The sequence below is a fragment of the Taurulus bubalis genome (assembly GCF_910589615.1).
Source record: "Taurulus bubalis genome assembly, chromosome: 19".
Taxonomy (NCBI): Eukaryota; Metazoa; Chordata; class Actinopteri; order Perciformes; family Cottidae; genus Taurulus; species Taurulus bubalis.
Genome location: NC_136607.1, coordinates 17,455,268 through 17,471,785, shown reverse-complemented (window position 1 = coordinate 17,471,785; position 16,518 = coordinate 17,455,268). Strand labels below are relative to the sequence as shown.

The following is a 16,518-nucleotide window of genomic DNA, read 5'->3' as shown; positions in this document are numbered from 1 at the left end:
GTGTGTGTGTGTGTGTGTGTGAGAATTTGAACGTATTAATGGTTGGAAAATTAGTATTGAATTCAAGGTAATAAAACCCACACCCAGTCCAGTCTCTCTACAAATGTACTTGGTGAGAACGTCACCTTGGTATATCCTGCTCTCCCTCCTCCATGTTGGCCAGCGCCGTGTTGAACCGGTCTCTGAAAGACAGAAACCACAGTGAAAGCAGCAAATACAACTGCACGACGTCATTTGACACATTGACTCAAGCCTGTGCGAGCAGTCAAACTTACAGCAGCCATTTGATGCCGAAGAATATGGAGATGTCCTTCGCAATTTCGCCGAGGATGGATCCCGTAATGTCTTCTACTTCGTGTCTGGAGACTGCTTGTATCCCGCTGCAGAGCAAACAGTTGATTTATGAAGACGCAGTAATACAAAAGTACTTTTCAACACTAAAATCAATGATTTTTTTGAATGATTTTTTTAATTCTAGGACGGGAGAGAGAGACAATTAGCTGCATTTTAATTAAAAACCATAAAGTGCATCTTCAGGACACGAGGTATTACAACATACATAACAATTCAGAATCTTCAGCCATTTTTAAAACAGACTCAACAGCTTTCATGCACAAACAAAAAAGTCCAACAACTAAGAAGTAGTTTCAAAAAGACTCAAATGACCTAACTAACTAACTGAGAATACACACTCACTGAATCTATGACAAACACTTTACTATGGAACAAGTCACTGTCTTGAGGAGCAGCTTTTCCACAAATTAAAAAGGATTCATATATACAAAATTAACTTTTCTTGTGATTACCTCATCATTAGGTAAATACTGAAAAACATTGTGCTTTACAGAAAAGTAAGCAGCACTCAATTCTCCTCACGACCCGAGTTTTTTCCTGTCATGCAGGCAGCGCCATCAGTTGTGAATTTTATATTCAGTAGGCTGTTTAATGTAATTATCCTAAAAACCCATTGTCTCCCCCATATCAGGATGGTTTGACCCAACCTGGCACACCCTGCTGAAAACATGGAGGGACAAGTGCAAAACAACACTCTGCTGCATAAAAAAAGTCCCTTCAAAATAAAACCACAGGATGAAAAATATTTTTTTTCTTTCTTTTTTGCCCAGGAAAAGGCCCATGACCCACTGAAAACGGGTCCGCGATCCACCAGTTGAGAATCACTGCAGTAAATTACAGACGTGTGAATTGGTGATGTCAGATGTGTAAAGACCATAAGAGCTGCGGCGGCGGCGGGACACGAGTGGCGCCATTTGTTCCCGTAAACCACGATGGCACTATAGTGTGGAACGGCCTTTGGGTGATCGCTCGGTGTGTTTACATTTCCAGCATTTTTTCTTTACGTTAGAGGAAGGTTGGTACAGTCTGAATCACGTTTTACGACTTTTCCCCTGCCGGCACATGTTGTAGCTTGAATAAAAGCAATCTAGAGTAAACAGAAGTTGTTTGATTATTCTTGTACCTTTAATCCTTAAAAAGGAAAAATTCCTTGAAACCTTTCTCTTATCGACTTTTTTTCTAAAGCCTGAAAAAAAATGCTGGAAAATCTCTACAAATGTACTGAGTGAGAATGTCACCTCTGCCCAGCCTGCTCTTCTTCCCTCATGGCGTCCAGCTCCTTTTTGCAGAGGTGCTGGACGATCGCCACGCCGATGCAGTTGCCCAACACATTGACAACCGTGTTGAACCGGTCTCTGAAAGACGGAAACCACAGTGTGCTGTGAAAGCGGCAAATACGCCTGCGCGACGCTGTTTGACACATTGACTCGATTCTGTTGCGAGCAGTCAAACTTACAGCAGCCATTCGATGACGATAAACACGGAGGCGCCCTTCACGGGTAAGCCGATCGCTGCCAGGACAAAAATGGTGGTCACGGCTCCCCTGGCCGGGATCCCTGCTATTCCGAGGCTGGAGATCGCTGATATCACGCTGCAGAGCAAAACACAGTCCATTTATGAAGACACAGTAATACAAAAGGAACGCTAATATTAATGTTTTTTTTTATTTATTCTGGGACAGGAGAGAGAGGCAATAGCTGCGACTTACGCGATTTGGACTATCTGATTGACGGTCAGATGGATTGCGTTGAGCTGGCCGATGAAAATTACGGCCACCACCTCATAAAGGGCTGACCCGCCCATGTTGATGGTGGTCCCGATGGGCAGCATCAAGCGGGCGATTCGGGGGTCGATCTTGTTTCCCTTCACGCAGCATTGCATGGTGATCGGCAGCGTTGCGGAGCTTTGAGACACGGCGCACAAGTTCTCGTTGCACGGATCATACAAGAGCAATCATACACATCAAATACCTCCTTTTTTCCATGTTAGCTGCTTCACAATAAGGCAGCTTTAATGATACAGGTGTTCTTTGGAAAGCGTCTGGTGAATAAACACAATGCAAGCCTCAGACAACTAGAAGCACAGCCTCAAATATCCTCTCACCTGGAGGAGATGAGCATTGCACTTAATAAGGCAGGGCCCACCCCTTTAATGACGCGCCATGGGCTACGTCTCACCATCAGGAAATACAGTGCCGGTAGAACTAGGATGCCATGGATTAGGAGTCTGAAACACACAGTTCAATACACAATGAATACCGACACCAATGACATGAAATTAGCAGAAGGCTTCAAGGCCCATTTGGTGTTCTGGCCCAAAGGAGAGCGTACCCGGTGACAACCGTAGAGATAAACTTTGCCAGTGTTTGGACCGTACCCCATTTGGTGATCTCAATGACGTTACCGGCAATTATGGACATCAGTCCAAATGGCAAGTAGCTGGAGAATCGACACAAAAAGAAAAGAAGGGGGGACTTCAATAACTTATGCAACATTTGGGACAGTAGTCTGATTACAATATTACACCAAAAGAAACCGGTCTGGTTTCTCTCATCTGAGAAAAGGGGGGAAATCAAACATGATTGGGAATAACTATTGTTGGAAATGCAATGATTATCTAAAACACTAACTCACATTATTTTAATGTTAACTACGGTAGAAGAGGGAAATATACTTTTGGTTTTAATAGACACTCGTCGGAAGAAAGTTTTTAAAGTCATAGAGGTTTCACTTTACCTCAGGATCATGTCGAACACTTTTTTCGTGATGAAGTGGAAGTGTTCAACGATTTCCACCAAGACATGCCCTCTTTCTCCCATCCTCCTCAGGACCCGTCCCACAACAAAGGAAACCACAATCAGGCCCAGCGTGTTATCTCCGTTGACATATTGACCCACCAGTTCCCCATCAGTGACATTCTGAAACAAACAGGACGGTCACAGGGGTCGCAGGGCAACTATCACTGCACTTCCAAGACAGAATATTGATAGTGAGGACAGAAAAAGATTATACCTTTGCCTGGTCTTCAAGCCCGATCATCCTCGAAGTCTTGTACTAAGAAAAGAAAGAGAGTGTGTTCAAGTACTGTAAATATGACATTGTCTCCCTCGTATGGAAAGCATGAAACCCATCCATACCTTTTGGAAGCATGCCTGCATCAGATTTTGTGGAATCATGTTCCTTTAAAGAATAAAGAAGAGTGAAACAGGGAGGCAGCTTGCAAAAGTTGACACACTGAATTCAGCTTAAACTCTGATGTCATAGCATATTCTCACCTCACGAGATCCATCATGGTGTAGTGGAAGGATATCCTTTCCCCCAATACCACCTTCTCCACATCATCTCTGGTGACAACGAAAGTCTCTCCAGGCTGGAACAGCAAGACCACCAATAATCCTGCAAGTGAGCGGCGTAAGTGGCTTTATTGGTCTAAAGAGAGGTCTCCATTTGAAGGGATTTCTAAACAGTACACAAGTACCATAGTGGGCCAGTTTTCTTTCTCTTTAGGTTTTAGACCAAAACTAAACGAAGCATGGCTTTTTAAGGCTAATTCATACACATACAACATGAGAAATAACACAAAATGGGAAAATGACTATGACAGTTGATGACATTTAAACACTTAAATCAAACAGGAGAGGATCTTCAAACAATAAAAAGTTGCTTCACGTTACATCGTTTCAATAGCTGTGTGATTGTATGCCGAAATGTGCACATAATAAACGAAAAGTATAACCAAAACCTACTTTATTGGAGTCACATTTCTCTTACCTATCAGCACAGCGATAATAGTCGTCAAGAGATAGAACACCAGCGCACGCACAGCGATTATCTTGGAGGCGTGCTCACTCAGGTCAGTTACTCCTACATTCAAAAAATGAAAGATAATAAAATAATGATATGCATGTGTATGTAAATCAAAAGCATTCCCAGACAGCAGGGTTGAATTGTGACAGGCCCTCTGGTTTACCTCTAACCACACTGGTCACCACCAGAGGAACAGTGACGGCCTGAAGCAGACGCATCAGGATTTCGCCCGGTAAGTTTACATAAATGTATTCGTTTTCCGACAAAGGGAAGTATTTCTTTTCAAGAAAGCCGAATGCAATCCCTGTGTGAAAATAAAAAAGACAAAACAATTAGAACATTGTAAATGATTTTAAATGCGTGAGAATAAAATGGGAAAGGAAGAAATGAGGAAGTAACACACTGGGGATTGAGCCTATAGCTCACTGAAATCTTAACAGGTTAAGTAGCACTGAGCTTCTATAAAGCGTCCACATCGATGAATTGAGACGAAATAACTTATGTCGAACAGAAGTCACACAATAACAAACCCCATGACATCCCATGATATCTGTGTTGTCATTTAACTGTCTGTATTCCAGTTGAGCAGGAATAGAGAGCCGTTAGCATTACAGCTAGCTCAACACAAATGAGAAACCAGTCCAGAACAAACACGTTTTTTTTTAATGATTTGGTAATGTGTTTTTATGTTTGTTTATTACATAATAAATTGTATTAGAGCTTTGTTGAATGCTCTACTCTGACTGGTCAAGTCTCGCAGTCTCCAGCGTTGCTATGAACAAAAGACTGTTGCTAAGGATCAAGTGCAGCCGTTAGTGTCGGCAGTTGACAGTGTCTCGCGAGCGAGTCTGTTACCTCCTAACGTCTAACGTTGGGATAGAAATGAAAGAAGGAGTATGACAAAGTGCAGACTAGACTAGCTTAGCCCGCGAGCATATAGGGTACAAAAACTACCATAATCAATAAAATAATTTCCCTCAAAGTATCAATTTATTTATTTATTTGGGAAGTGGTCGTTACGAGGGATACTGTTCAATGACTTACTTGGATTGCACAACAATCTGAGGCTACCAACTCAAGGCAACAGTTTCAGTACTTTCCAAAGAGCGAAGTAAAGATAGCTCAGCTAACTAGTTACTCACCTAAGACTACAGCCCCCAGACTGGCGACTATGAAGAAATGACGGTAAATAAACGTCATGCATATCTTCATGATGCTGTGACAGTCCCTGTAGCCCGGCATGATCTCCCCCATGTTTCAAGCACTGCCGAGCCAACGGCCGCCAGTTGTGTTCTGGTTGGTTTAAATAAAACCAACGACAAGTGTCCTTGGTTCGAGTATCCGTTGAAGAATTAGTTTTGTCGCTCAGGTAGCGTTCAAACTGCTCGAGGTGAAGCTGGAGGCTAACACAAACACCACACGGACTTTACGCAAAGTACATCATGTCAGGATCCAACTGGAGTTGAGCTCACCGTCTGTTTACAGCAGAGGAGCGACTGACCAGTAGGGAGCTCGGGACGCATTCAGGTGCTATTATAAAGCTCAGAGTTTTAACAAGCAGTACAAAATATCGTATTTTAGCGTGTTCTTTACAAGAATGTGTCTTTTTAGTGTCCGTGACTTACACATTAAATCAGCTATCATAGCGTATGTGTTAACTCAGTTCCCACTTTCTGAGTCCTAACCTACTAGAGCGTCCGTTTGCGTCGATTGTACTTTTAAAATCCGGCAGAACCTGAAGGCAGCACGACAGACAGCCGGGTGACTTACTTAACACGCGCATGGAAGCCTCGACACGAAAGGACACATCACTACTGAATGGCATCCACTCAGTGGTGGGCCGTTCTAAGCCTTCTCTGCTGGCCTAAACAGAATCACAAAGTTATAGCTATTTTATAATTTAATTGTTTTTCACAAATACACTACATGTATTATAATAATTTTTCCTTATCAGGTTATTTTCTCATTGTACAGCTCTGTTGCTCAGCCTGCAGTCTTCAGCCATCAGACTGCAGCTGGTTTGAAGGAGAAACTTTCATCCAATCAGATTTTTTCTCTCCTGTGTCTCTAGGCCAGCAAGGCAGTTTAAGCAGGCCTTTGCAGATTAAAGTACACGGGGAGTGGACTTTGTGGTTGATTGTCATGGACAGGGCCGGCGATTGCTATAGGCGAACTCGGCGACTGCCTAGGGAGACAAATGAGTTGGGGGCGCCCTCACCACGCGACCTTGGGGGGGCGGCGCTGGCTCCCGCGAGCAGGGACGATTCAGCTGTGGGTTTTCTCATCAAGTACCGAGAGACAAGCATATTGAGAAACGGGCGCTGTAAACATCTTAACGCTCATTGGCCAAGACACGTCACATCTAAGATGTTCTATTACGGAGATGACAACAACTCGGCCAAAAATCAGATTTTTGGCCGAGTTGGCCAAGACTCAACACGTCACATCAAAGATCTTCTATTGCAATCTAAATTGCATTGGGCAACATTGTAACCTTGTATTAAATCATTATAAAATGCTTTATATTGTATTGTGTTATTGTTATATAGCATTATGAACATTTAGGGGTGCTTATAGCTATGAGTATTGTAGTGTTTTTTTAAGCTTAGTTTGTCACATTTGGACTTGCACATCTATGTAAAATAAGTTGTTTGTGTGTACATTACAATGCATGAAATATGATAATTAATAAGGGATATTATTATGAGGGATTTGTAATTGTATGCATATGAAGGTCACTTTTATTACTGTAGAATGATTGATGTGTGAATGAATGTTAGACAAATACTGCATGCTGCATAACATATTGACTACCGCCTTAAGGAGTTGTAGTTCTCTTGTTCGCCTGAGGGGGTGGAGCTGAATATTGACTTTTGAGACAATGGACACTACCCTTTTTGGGGAAGAAGAGGAAGAAGAAGAAGAAGACGGAAGAAGAAATCTATTTCCGCCCCTGAAACGGCAGGGCCAATAATATGTTCAGAAAGGTAATAAAACATTAAACCAATACTACGGACTTTAAGTCCCACGAATGAGTTGAAAACTAACTAGTGCGCAAACGCTCGGTCTCTTTTCTTTCCGCCCAGCGAACTGCTCGGACCTGTGTTCTGAGGTGCGCCGTGGATTTAAAGGGCCTGTGCGGGAGCATAAGCTGTCTATCATTTTTTATTAAATATACTTTTACTATAACTCTTTTGGATCCCGGACCTCATTTCCCACCACCTCCCAGGATCTGAACAAATAGTTCACATCACCAAGGATGGATTAAATGCAGAGACCAATTTCCCCCAAGGGAATTAATATAAGATCATTTCTATTTCTAGGATCATTTCTATTGCTGAAATCCATTGTTAACATGATAAATGGGGTCGGACCAGAGGCCCCACGATACAATTTGTGGTGGAAATTTTATTTAGAAGGCATTATTCTTAAACGTGTGGATCATTTAGTGAGGTCAGTTCGCCCAGACTGAACCAGTGGCGTCCCTAGGCTAAAACACTTAAAAAAAAAACACCCGGGGCTAGAGCCCCGGGTGTTTTTTAATTAGCCCCGAATATTAACACCTCCAGGTCGCACGTGACGTTTTTTAATTAGCCCCGAATATTAACACCTCCAGGTCGCACGTGACGTCATTCACCCAAAACAGCGGAGTCAGGCAGCAGGCGCACTTGACAACAGCAAGCTGCTGTCTTTGTGTAGTACAGCGGTTCCCAAACCTTTTAGGCCACGCACCCCCTTCTACATTCCGACCGGGTTCACGCACCCCCAATCCCCCACACAAAAAAACGCAACAGAGCCTATTTATAGCCACATAAAAAAGCCACATAAAATCGGACCAATGCGAGAACTGTTTGCTCATTATAGATAGATTTAGTCCGCTGTATACATTTCAGTACATTTCACAAGGCGTCACTTTTAAAGAGCATTAAGGGGCCGTTCACACCAGACGCGACTCTCAAAAACGCGTCGCTAGCAAAACCATTGTTTTCCTATGGTACGGCTCCTGGTTTTCTTCTCCCGGTCTTTAAATGCCGCGCGACGCGTTTTTCTAGCGTTTTTTCGGCGCGCTTACAAGTTGAAATATTCTCAACTTTAAGCGCCTTCCGCGGAGTCGCACAGCTCAAACGCACAGCTCAGTCGCACTGCTCCCTGGATGGCGAGGACACACGCACAGGCTGAAGCAGATTGCATTTCACATTTATTTACTTAAACACAATAAGCCACGTAAAGAACAAAGAGTGGCACATGCATAGGCTCAGAAACAGATATAAATAAAAAAGGAGGAGTCCATGAGGATTTTCACATGCAGCGCAGCAAGAGAGATAGAGAGGGAGAAAGTGAGAGACTTACGTGAATGAGACTGCAATTGTTTTTAGCTGTTTTGTAACTCTTCCAATTTTGATCTAAAAAATGTAAGGGGCTTCTGACTTGCACTGGCATGCTTGGTGTTCAGGTGGCGGCGCAAATAAGAGGCTGTAGACTAAGAGTTAATGCGGAGACTTAATTGTACATGATGACTGAAGAAAGAAGTAAAGTCAAGTGTAGAGTGCAAGTTAAGACAGATATACTGTACAAGACAAATGTTTAAAGTAAAACTAAAGATAAATGAACAAGGAAAAAAGATGTAAAGAGTACATTAGTAAAAGTTAAGTACAAGAAACAGACCTATAAGAGTTACAAATGTTATGTTAAAGAGTATGTTATGCTACATAATGTTAAAGAATATGTAAAGAATAAATACATACGAGTATGTAAAGAGCATTAAATGTACAAAGTAAAACAATGTAAATACTGTACATGACAAGATGCATGGTTAATTAAACATCTCAATGTGTACTGTTGCTGAATGGTTGCTGTTGGTATGTTCAACATGATGAATGGGGCATTTTTGTGCCTGGGCTATTGAGGGAAGTTTGTGAAAATTGCTAGCCTATTTGGTATTAACTGGTAACCATGAAATGCCTCAATTCAGTCTAGAAGAGCAGGTACCTGTAGGGTATGTAGAGAGTGTTTCTATGTCTAAAAATTTCGCTGCTTCACTCATCTGGGCTAAGCCCCAGATGTGTCAAAATCCTAGAGACGCCCCTGGACTGAACCGGGCCATCTTGGAATGATGGTGTGGCACCCTGGACATTTTAAGGGCTAACATTGTTTCAGAAATGTTATTGTATTATATTGTGTTAGTACCTTGCCCCCTGACAGCATTAATTTCTGGTTATTATAATTTAAAATGGTTTGTGTGACTTGTAGACTTGCCTGCTTTCACCTGGAGTGGCTGCAGGACGATACTCGTTTTCACCAATAGGTGGCAGTAGCGGGTATTTGTCATGACTGCGCTGTAACTCTTGTCTAAAATCAACAAGTTAGAGCAGCAAAAGATCGTCCAGCAGCCAGCAGACATTGATTTGAGTTATATTGTTATGTTTTTACAGGTGAGACAGGATCCACAAGCGTCATGTATATGTGTGTTGATTTCGGTCACTTTTGCAGTGCCATGTTTTGATGTTTAGTAATTGTTTTAGTGGTTTAGTAAGTGTTTTAGGTCTGAAACGGGAGAAAGCTAACTATTAGCCACGGATGCTAATCGCGCTAGTAGTTTTCGCGCCAGTATAGTATCAGTTCAGCGTCAGTCCCGTGACAGATACACACTACTTTGTTAGGCTATATATATGTTTGAGGTTTTGTGTTCACAGTTAATGTAACTCTTGTCTAAAATCAACAAGTTAGAGCAGCAAAAGATCGGCCAGCAGCCAGCAGACATTGATTTGAGTTATATTGTTATGTTTTTACAGAAAGAAGAATTGAACACAATAAATAAATATGGAACACACTAAATGAAGACTATGGTGCCGTGTGTAACATAATTTGGCGAGCCAGCCAGGAGGACTGTATTGGACAACAGAGAACAGAGAGATGTAGTTCCTTCTTGAGAAACGAACCTAGAAAAAATCAGCACAAAGTAAAGATGGAGCAACTCCAGGACGAGATCAACGCAGCGTTGTGGACACTTGAGAAACCAGAACAGATTCGGCTAACAGAGAGCACTTTGGAGGAAATTGAAGAGGGTGAGGAATCTCAGGTGTTCCAGCAGTTTATCCATGATAATCTCCATAAATTCATACAGACTTTACAAGAACAAGAAAGTATCAAAACAGAAACAAATAAAATTGATCCATGTGAAATAGAGCAAGCAAGAGTATACACAGCTTCAACAGGCTCAGGCAGAAGCACGTTGTGTTCTAGAGGAGAAGATGGAAGCTTTGGGGACCAAGTTTAGCACAACAGCAGTAAGAGAGAGGGAAGTCAAGCAGCCTGCAGCCTTCACTGCACCAGAAGTCACTCTGAGAAAAGATTTCCGGATCTGGGGTCAAATAGGGGAGGCCGGACAGAAGGACAAATTATCTTTCACTAGCCTGACAAACCAAATTGAGTCTGGGCTCAAGAAGGGCTACTCAGAGACTGAAATCATAGAGGCTGTCATTAAAGCAGTAAGCCCTGGCCTTCACCTGCGAGACTTGCTGGAAGTCAAGCGAGACCTCACACTTCCAACACCAAGAACCATACTGAGAGGACATTACAGAGTGGACTCATCATCTGATATGCTCCATAGACTCATGAACATATTCCAAGACACAAAGGAATCTGCTCAAGGATTTTTGTTCAGGGCAATAGAGCTCAGAGAGAAATTGCTCTGGAAGTCTGGTGACGAGGATGAGGGGGAACAGTTCAGCCCATATTTAATCCAGCGTAAATTCCTGCGCTCATTAGAGACTGGTTTGCTTGATGAGGCAGTGAAGTTTCAGTTAAAACCTCACCTTTGCAACCCCAGAGTCACAGATGACGTCCTGATAGAAAAGATAAATGAGGCTGCCAGTCTTGAACTAGAACGTCAAAACAAATTTCGGAGACACATTTCAGTTAAGCCACCAAGAGTAAATGAGATACACACAGAGCTGCAATTCAACACCAGTCAGGTGCCTCTGACTGGTGAAAGAGAAATAAAGGATGAAACACAGGCAAAAGGGGGTGTGGCAGTCTTCACAAAGAAAAAACAAGTACCTGATCCTGAAACTGTTAAGCTTATTGAAGGCATCAAGGCTGATGTTCTTGAAGTGAAGAAAATGTTCGATAAAACATTAGAAGCAACCAAGTCAAGGCCCAGCACAGATCCCCGGCCATCACCAGCAGCAAGAATAGCTAGAGGATGCCAGGTATGCAGAGAGGCTCACATCGGTGACACATGTAGACACTGCTATCGCTGTGGGCAGGAAGGCCATCTTTCTCGTGGCTGTAGACAAAACAGATTCACGCAGGGAAACGGGAGGGGGCTGCTGAGCCGGGACCCACAGTAGCCCACCCACTCTCTAGGCCCCAAGTAAATTCAGTTTCTCTGCAAAATCCCCTTTCACCTTCACAAAATCCACCAAGTGATCACACAGACACTCTATATGCCACCCCACAGCCAGAGAGCAGCAAATCCAGAAGTGACACATCTACTGGCTATGTGCCATCACAACGCCAAACCAAGCTCATCAGTCTCATCGGGAGAAGATGTATGGTCCAATGCCACATAGACAATGTTCCAGTTGAGGCTCTGTGGGACACTGGAGCTCAAGCGAGTCTCATCAATAATGACTGGCGAAAACAACATCTTCCACACAGCACTATCAGGCCACTTTCTGAGCTCTTGGGAGAAGAACCACTGGTAGCATTAGCTGCGAATGGGAGTGAAATTCCTTATGATGAGATAGAGTTTTATTTGGACTGTGACACTCACCCAGAAAGGACACTCCTAGTCCCCATGTTAGTATCCAGTGATCTTAACGTTGCAGAACAACCCATTATTGGATTCAATGTCATTGAACAAGTAGTGGGTAAGTGGACCAAGCGACAGCCAAAATCACACCACATACAGAAAATCAGCAGAATCTTCTCTGTGTCAGTGAAAACAGCCAAATCGATGCTAACGTTACTGCAAACAGCAGACCCAAGCCAAAGTGTGGGGACAGTGTGGACAGGAAAGAGGGGGATACGCTTGGCTGCTGAACAGATAACCACTGCATATGTCCATGCACATGTTGGAGACCAGTTTGCAGGACGAAGCTTGCTGTTTGTTCCAGATAAACTGTCACAGCTACCAGAAGGTCTGGTCATCCAAGAGGGACTGGTTACCGTCAGTGAGGGAAGGTCAGTGTACATACCCGTCTCAGTTGCAAACACAAACAAAAGTAATGTCACTTTGATCCTTCGCACCATTCTGGGACACTTGGAAGAAATAAAAGCAGTGTATCCCATCACTGCGGATTCCTCTGACAAGACACCAGGCACAGCCGGACAAAACACCTCGCAGCCTCCAATCCATCTAAATGAGGTCACCAGCAAACCACAACACAGCCAAAAGCCATCTCAGTGGGATCCTCCTGTTAACCTCGACCATCTCAGCAAAGACCAGCAGCAAACTGTAACACGGCTGTTAAGAGAGGAATGTCATGCTTTTTCTTTTGATGACAGGGACATTGGATGCATTCCCACTTTAAGCATGCACATCACACTGCATGACACCACACCAGTTCGAAAGACCTACATATCAGTACCAAAACCTTTGCACCAAGAAGTGAAGGATTACCTCCAAGATCTGTTGAATCGTGGGTGGATTTCAGAGTCAAGGTCACCTTACTCCTCACCGATTGTCTGCGTTCGAAAAAAGTTTGGTGAATTGAGGCTGTGCTGCGACTACAGAGAACTCAACAGAAAATCTGTACCAGACAGGCACCCAATTCCCAGAATCCAGGATATGCTAGACTCCCTGCATGGCAGCTCCTGGTTTTCAGTGCTTGATCAAGGCAAAGCATATCACCAAGGGTTTCTGGAACCAGAAAGTCTCCCCCTCACAGCCTTTATAACACCGTGGGGCTTGTACCAGTGGAACTGCATACCATTTGGCCTCAGTTCAGCACCGGCAGAGTTTCAAAGAAGTATGGAGGACTGTTTAAGGGGCCTTCGCGATGTCACCTGCCAGCCGTATTTGGATGACAACCTTGTCCACTCTCCTTCGTTTGACAGTCATGTGGACCACATTTGGGCTGTCCTGCAGAGATACCAAAAGCATGGTGTTAAGCTCAGTCCACGGAAATGTGATGTCTTCAAGCGGAAAGTTCGCTTCCTCGGGCGGATGGTGTCGGAAATGGGGTACACCATGGATCCAGCTGAAGTAGCTCCAGTTCAAGCACTCAAAGAGCAACCACCGTCTACTGTAGGGGAGTTGAGCCGAGTTCTTGGTTTCCTCTCCTACTATAGGACCTATATCCCAAACTTTTCAAAAGTTGCAAAGCCGCTGTACCAGCTACTGACCCTGCCTCCAGACAGAGCACCACCACCTGTTTCCAGAACAAGAGGAAAAAGGGTTAGTACAAACCAGAAGGGCCGACCACCACCCAACACACCTATTAGTTGGACTCAGAGTCACCAGGATGCTTTAAATATGTTGACTGACTGTCTAACAGAGCCACCTATTTTAGGCTATCCTGATTTTGCAGAGCCATTTATACTCCACTGTGACGCCTCACAAGAAGGCCTGGGAGCTGTATTGTACCAGAAACAAGCAGGAGAGATGAAAGTGATTGCATATGGTTCACGAACATTGACACCCCCTGAGAAAAATTATCATATGCATTCCGGAAAATTGGAATTTTTGGCCTTAAAGTGGTCAATTTGTGAGCGCTTTCGGGACTATCTTTATTATGCCTCACATTTTGTTGTCTACACAGACAATAACCCCCTAACCTATGTCCTCACAACAGCAAAACTGAATTCAACAGGTCATCGGTGGGTGGGTGAACTGTCTGACTTTAACTTCACAAGCAGATACCGTCCAGGCAAGAGTTGTACACGTGGCAATTTGTACACGCGCACGCGGTTATACTCTGACGCAAACATTTCCTCACATGTGCCCAGTGAACTTACGATAAGGTTGATCATGACGAAATCCTTCGCCATTATCTGGATGGACTTATCGGCAGCAAAGGCCTTCTTCAGCGCTGTAGAAATCATTTCCGTTTGGATTTGAGATTAGTCAAACAGAACTGGCCTTCAAAGTCATCATTATAGCATCATTACATCATTAGAATACTTTATGTACTATATAATTAATGCGGTTGCAACAACCCACCGATTCAAAAGGGAACGCGTGTGCAAGGAATTGTAAATGTGTTCAGTCATTTTCCGTTGACACATATTGTGTTCATGAACTTCTGGCCCACACGCTTTTGACCTTTTGACCTTTTGACAGGCGGGCGAGTTGGGAACAAGCTTTGCAGGTGGGACCGACAGAGCGTGCACGTCTAGTTTTCTTGCCAGAAGCTACGCAATGCAAAAAGCTGTGCCCAACTTATTTAAACTGTCCTCGAGTCAGTATCTTTGAGTCGTGAACCAAGCGGAGCGAGGAGGAACACTGGTTCAAAGGGGCTGTAAAATATTCAGCTTTACTCCTGAAACCAGACGATCATTTATTGATTTCATTATACGTTTAATTCTGTGATGAGCCTCAGATAAGGTTGCTAACGTTAGCTTAATAAATCTGCTCCTGCAGGTTTAAGAACAATAACTTCACGTATGTGTTCATGTATTCCAAAAGAAAGACGACCCGGTAGGTATTAATTTTATATTTATTTTTATATTATTTTATTCATTTTCTATGTATTTATATATTAATTTTATATTAATTTATTTATTAATTGTATATATATATATTATATATTCATTTTATATTTATGTATGCATTTTATATACGTTTATATATTCATTTTATATGTATTTAAGTATTAATTTGATATACATTCATATACATTTACATATTAATCTTAAATACATTTATATATTCATTTTATTTATATATATATATATATATATATTATTTAAGTTATTAGACTATACAATATCTCATGGGGAATACATGCATAGTACTAAATAAATTAAAAGGGGGATTTAAATACTATATAATAATTTATTAAATTGGACATGAAATAAAACATAAGAATTAGTTTTATTTAATTTAAGAAACAAAGTTTCCACATCAGAAATTTGTTTGTACAAACTTCTATTATAATCAGAATCAGCTTTGATGTAAATTTGCACATACATGGAATTTGACTCAGTTTTCACTCCTAAAACACAAACTAACGTGTTATAACTTTTGTAATAATTCACGTTGCAATCATTATCAATGATGTCAGTAATAACTCAGTTAACCTGATTTTATTCTTAATATAATATTTTATTATCGCTTTGGAAGCTTGTTCAGATGGAAAACCCGTTCAAAGAGCCGGAGAAAGGATGCCTCCTCTGCAACGTCACAGTGGACTTCAAAAACACTCAGGTGAGAGAAACACCTGGAGAACACCTGCTGGGAGGTAACTTCATCTAGAGAAACACCCGATGGGAGATAACTTCATCTAGAGAAATTAAGTGTTGTGACAGTTTAACAGTTTCAAGTTTCATACATCAAGTCACACCTGTGTACATCTAGTCACAGCAGCTCCACGCCTCTCAGGTGAGCAGCAGCTCCACGCCTCTCAGGTGAGCAGCAGCTCCACACCTCTCAGGTGAGCAGCAGCTCCACGCCTCTCAGGTGAGCAGCAGCTCCACACCTCTCAGGTGAGCAGCAGCTCCACGCCTCTCAGGTGAGCAGCAGCTCTCGCCGTCCGCAGGTTTCAGACTCACGGCTCGTTTTGTTTTCCAGGGTTATGTGGAAGGAAACAAAAGGAAGTGTCGAAGGCCATAAAGAAAACTCACTCAGTCGGTACGCGGCACCCCGAATACACAACATGAGGAAAATATAGTTAAATAATAAATACATATATATTTAACTCAAATGGATTCATAATAATAATAAATCATTTTTAAGTGTTTGCTAAATAGCGGGTCAGATCTTTTATATAAATCTGTGTTCATACTCCTCTCCCCAGGTTTCATGTCCGTGACCCACAAGCACCCTCAGCTCATGAGGGACCCCAACGTCTGCGGAGTCAAACGTCTGGATTAGTGTCGCTGTCCATTAAAGATGTCGGAACCCTTTCTGTGTCGGAGGGTTTTCTTCCTTTCATCGCGTCATACTTTTCATACTGTCTATGAATCGAGAAAATAGCTAAACATTTCCATCTGTATATAAATAAAATATAAGAAAATGTTTGAGAAGCTGGAAACATCACATTTTTGAATTGTTTATTTGCAGATTAAATTTCTAGAAGATTAAACTGATTTTCATCAATTCAACATGTTTAAGTGTTCAATACTTTGATTTAACTGAAGACAATCGGTAGTTAGCTCATGCTATCAGACTAGTTAGCCCTATGCTAGCATG

At 42.5% G+C, this 16,518-nt stretch overlaps 1 protein-coding gene across 1 annotated transcript in view; it reads right to left on the bottom strand.

Moving 5' to 3' along the window:
* The window catches only part of LOC306751441 (excitatory amino acid transporter 3-like), a gene marked incomplete at its 5' end in the record, with an annotated part of 7,004 nt that extends 1,590 nt beyond the window's left edge, over positions 1-5,414 (bottom strand). Inside the window, 11 exons of the mRNA XM_079235008.1 lie at positions 126-182; positions 276-380; positions 1,593-1,709; positions 1,811-1,945; positions 2,063-2,257; positions 2,685-2,792; positions 3,090-3,271; positions 3,634-3,749; positions 4,125-4,217; positions 4,324-4,464; positions 5,303-5,414. Coding sequence (XP_079091134.1) covers positions 126-182; positions 276-380; positions 1,593-1,709; positions 1,811-1,945; positions 2,063-2,257; positions 2,685-2,792; positions 3,090-3,271; positions 3,634-3,749; positions 4,125-4,217; positions 4,324-4,464; positions 5,303-5,414 — 1,361 coding nt within the window. The remainder of the gene's footprint in view (positions 1-125; positions 183-275; positions 381-1,592; positions 1,710-1,810; positions 1,946-2,062; positions 2,258-2,684; positions 2,793-3,089; positions 3,272-3,633; positions 3,750-4,124; positions 4,218-4,323; positions 4,465-5,302) is intronic.
* Positions 5,415-16,518: the final 11,104 nt, after the last annotated feature.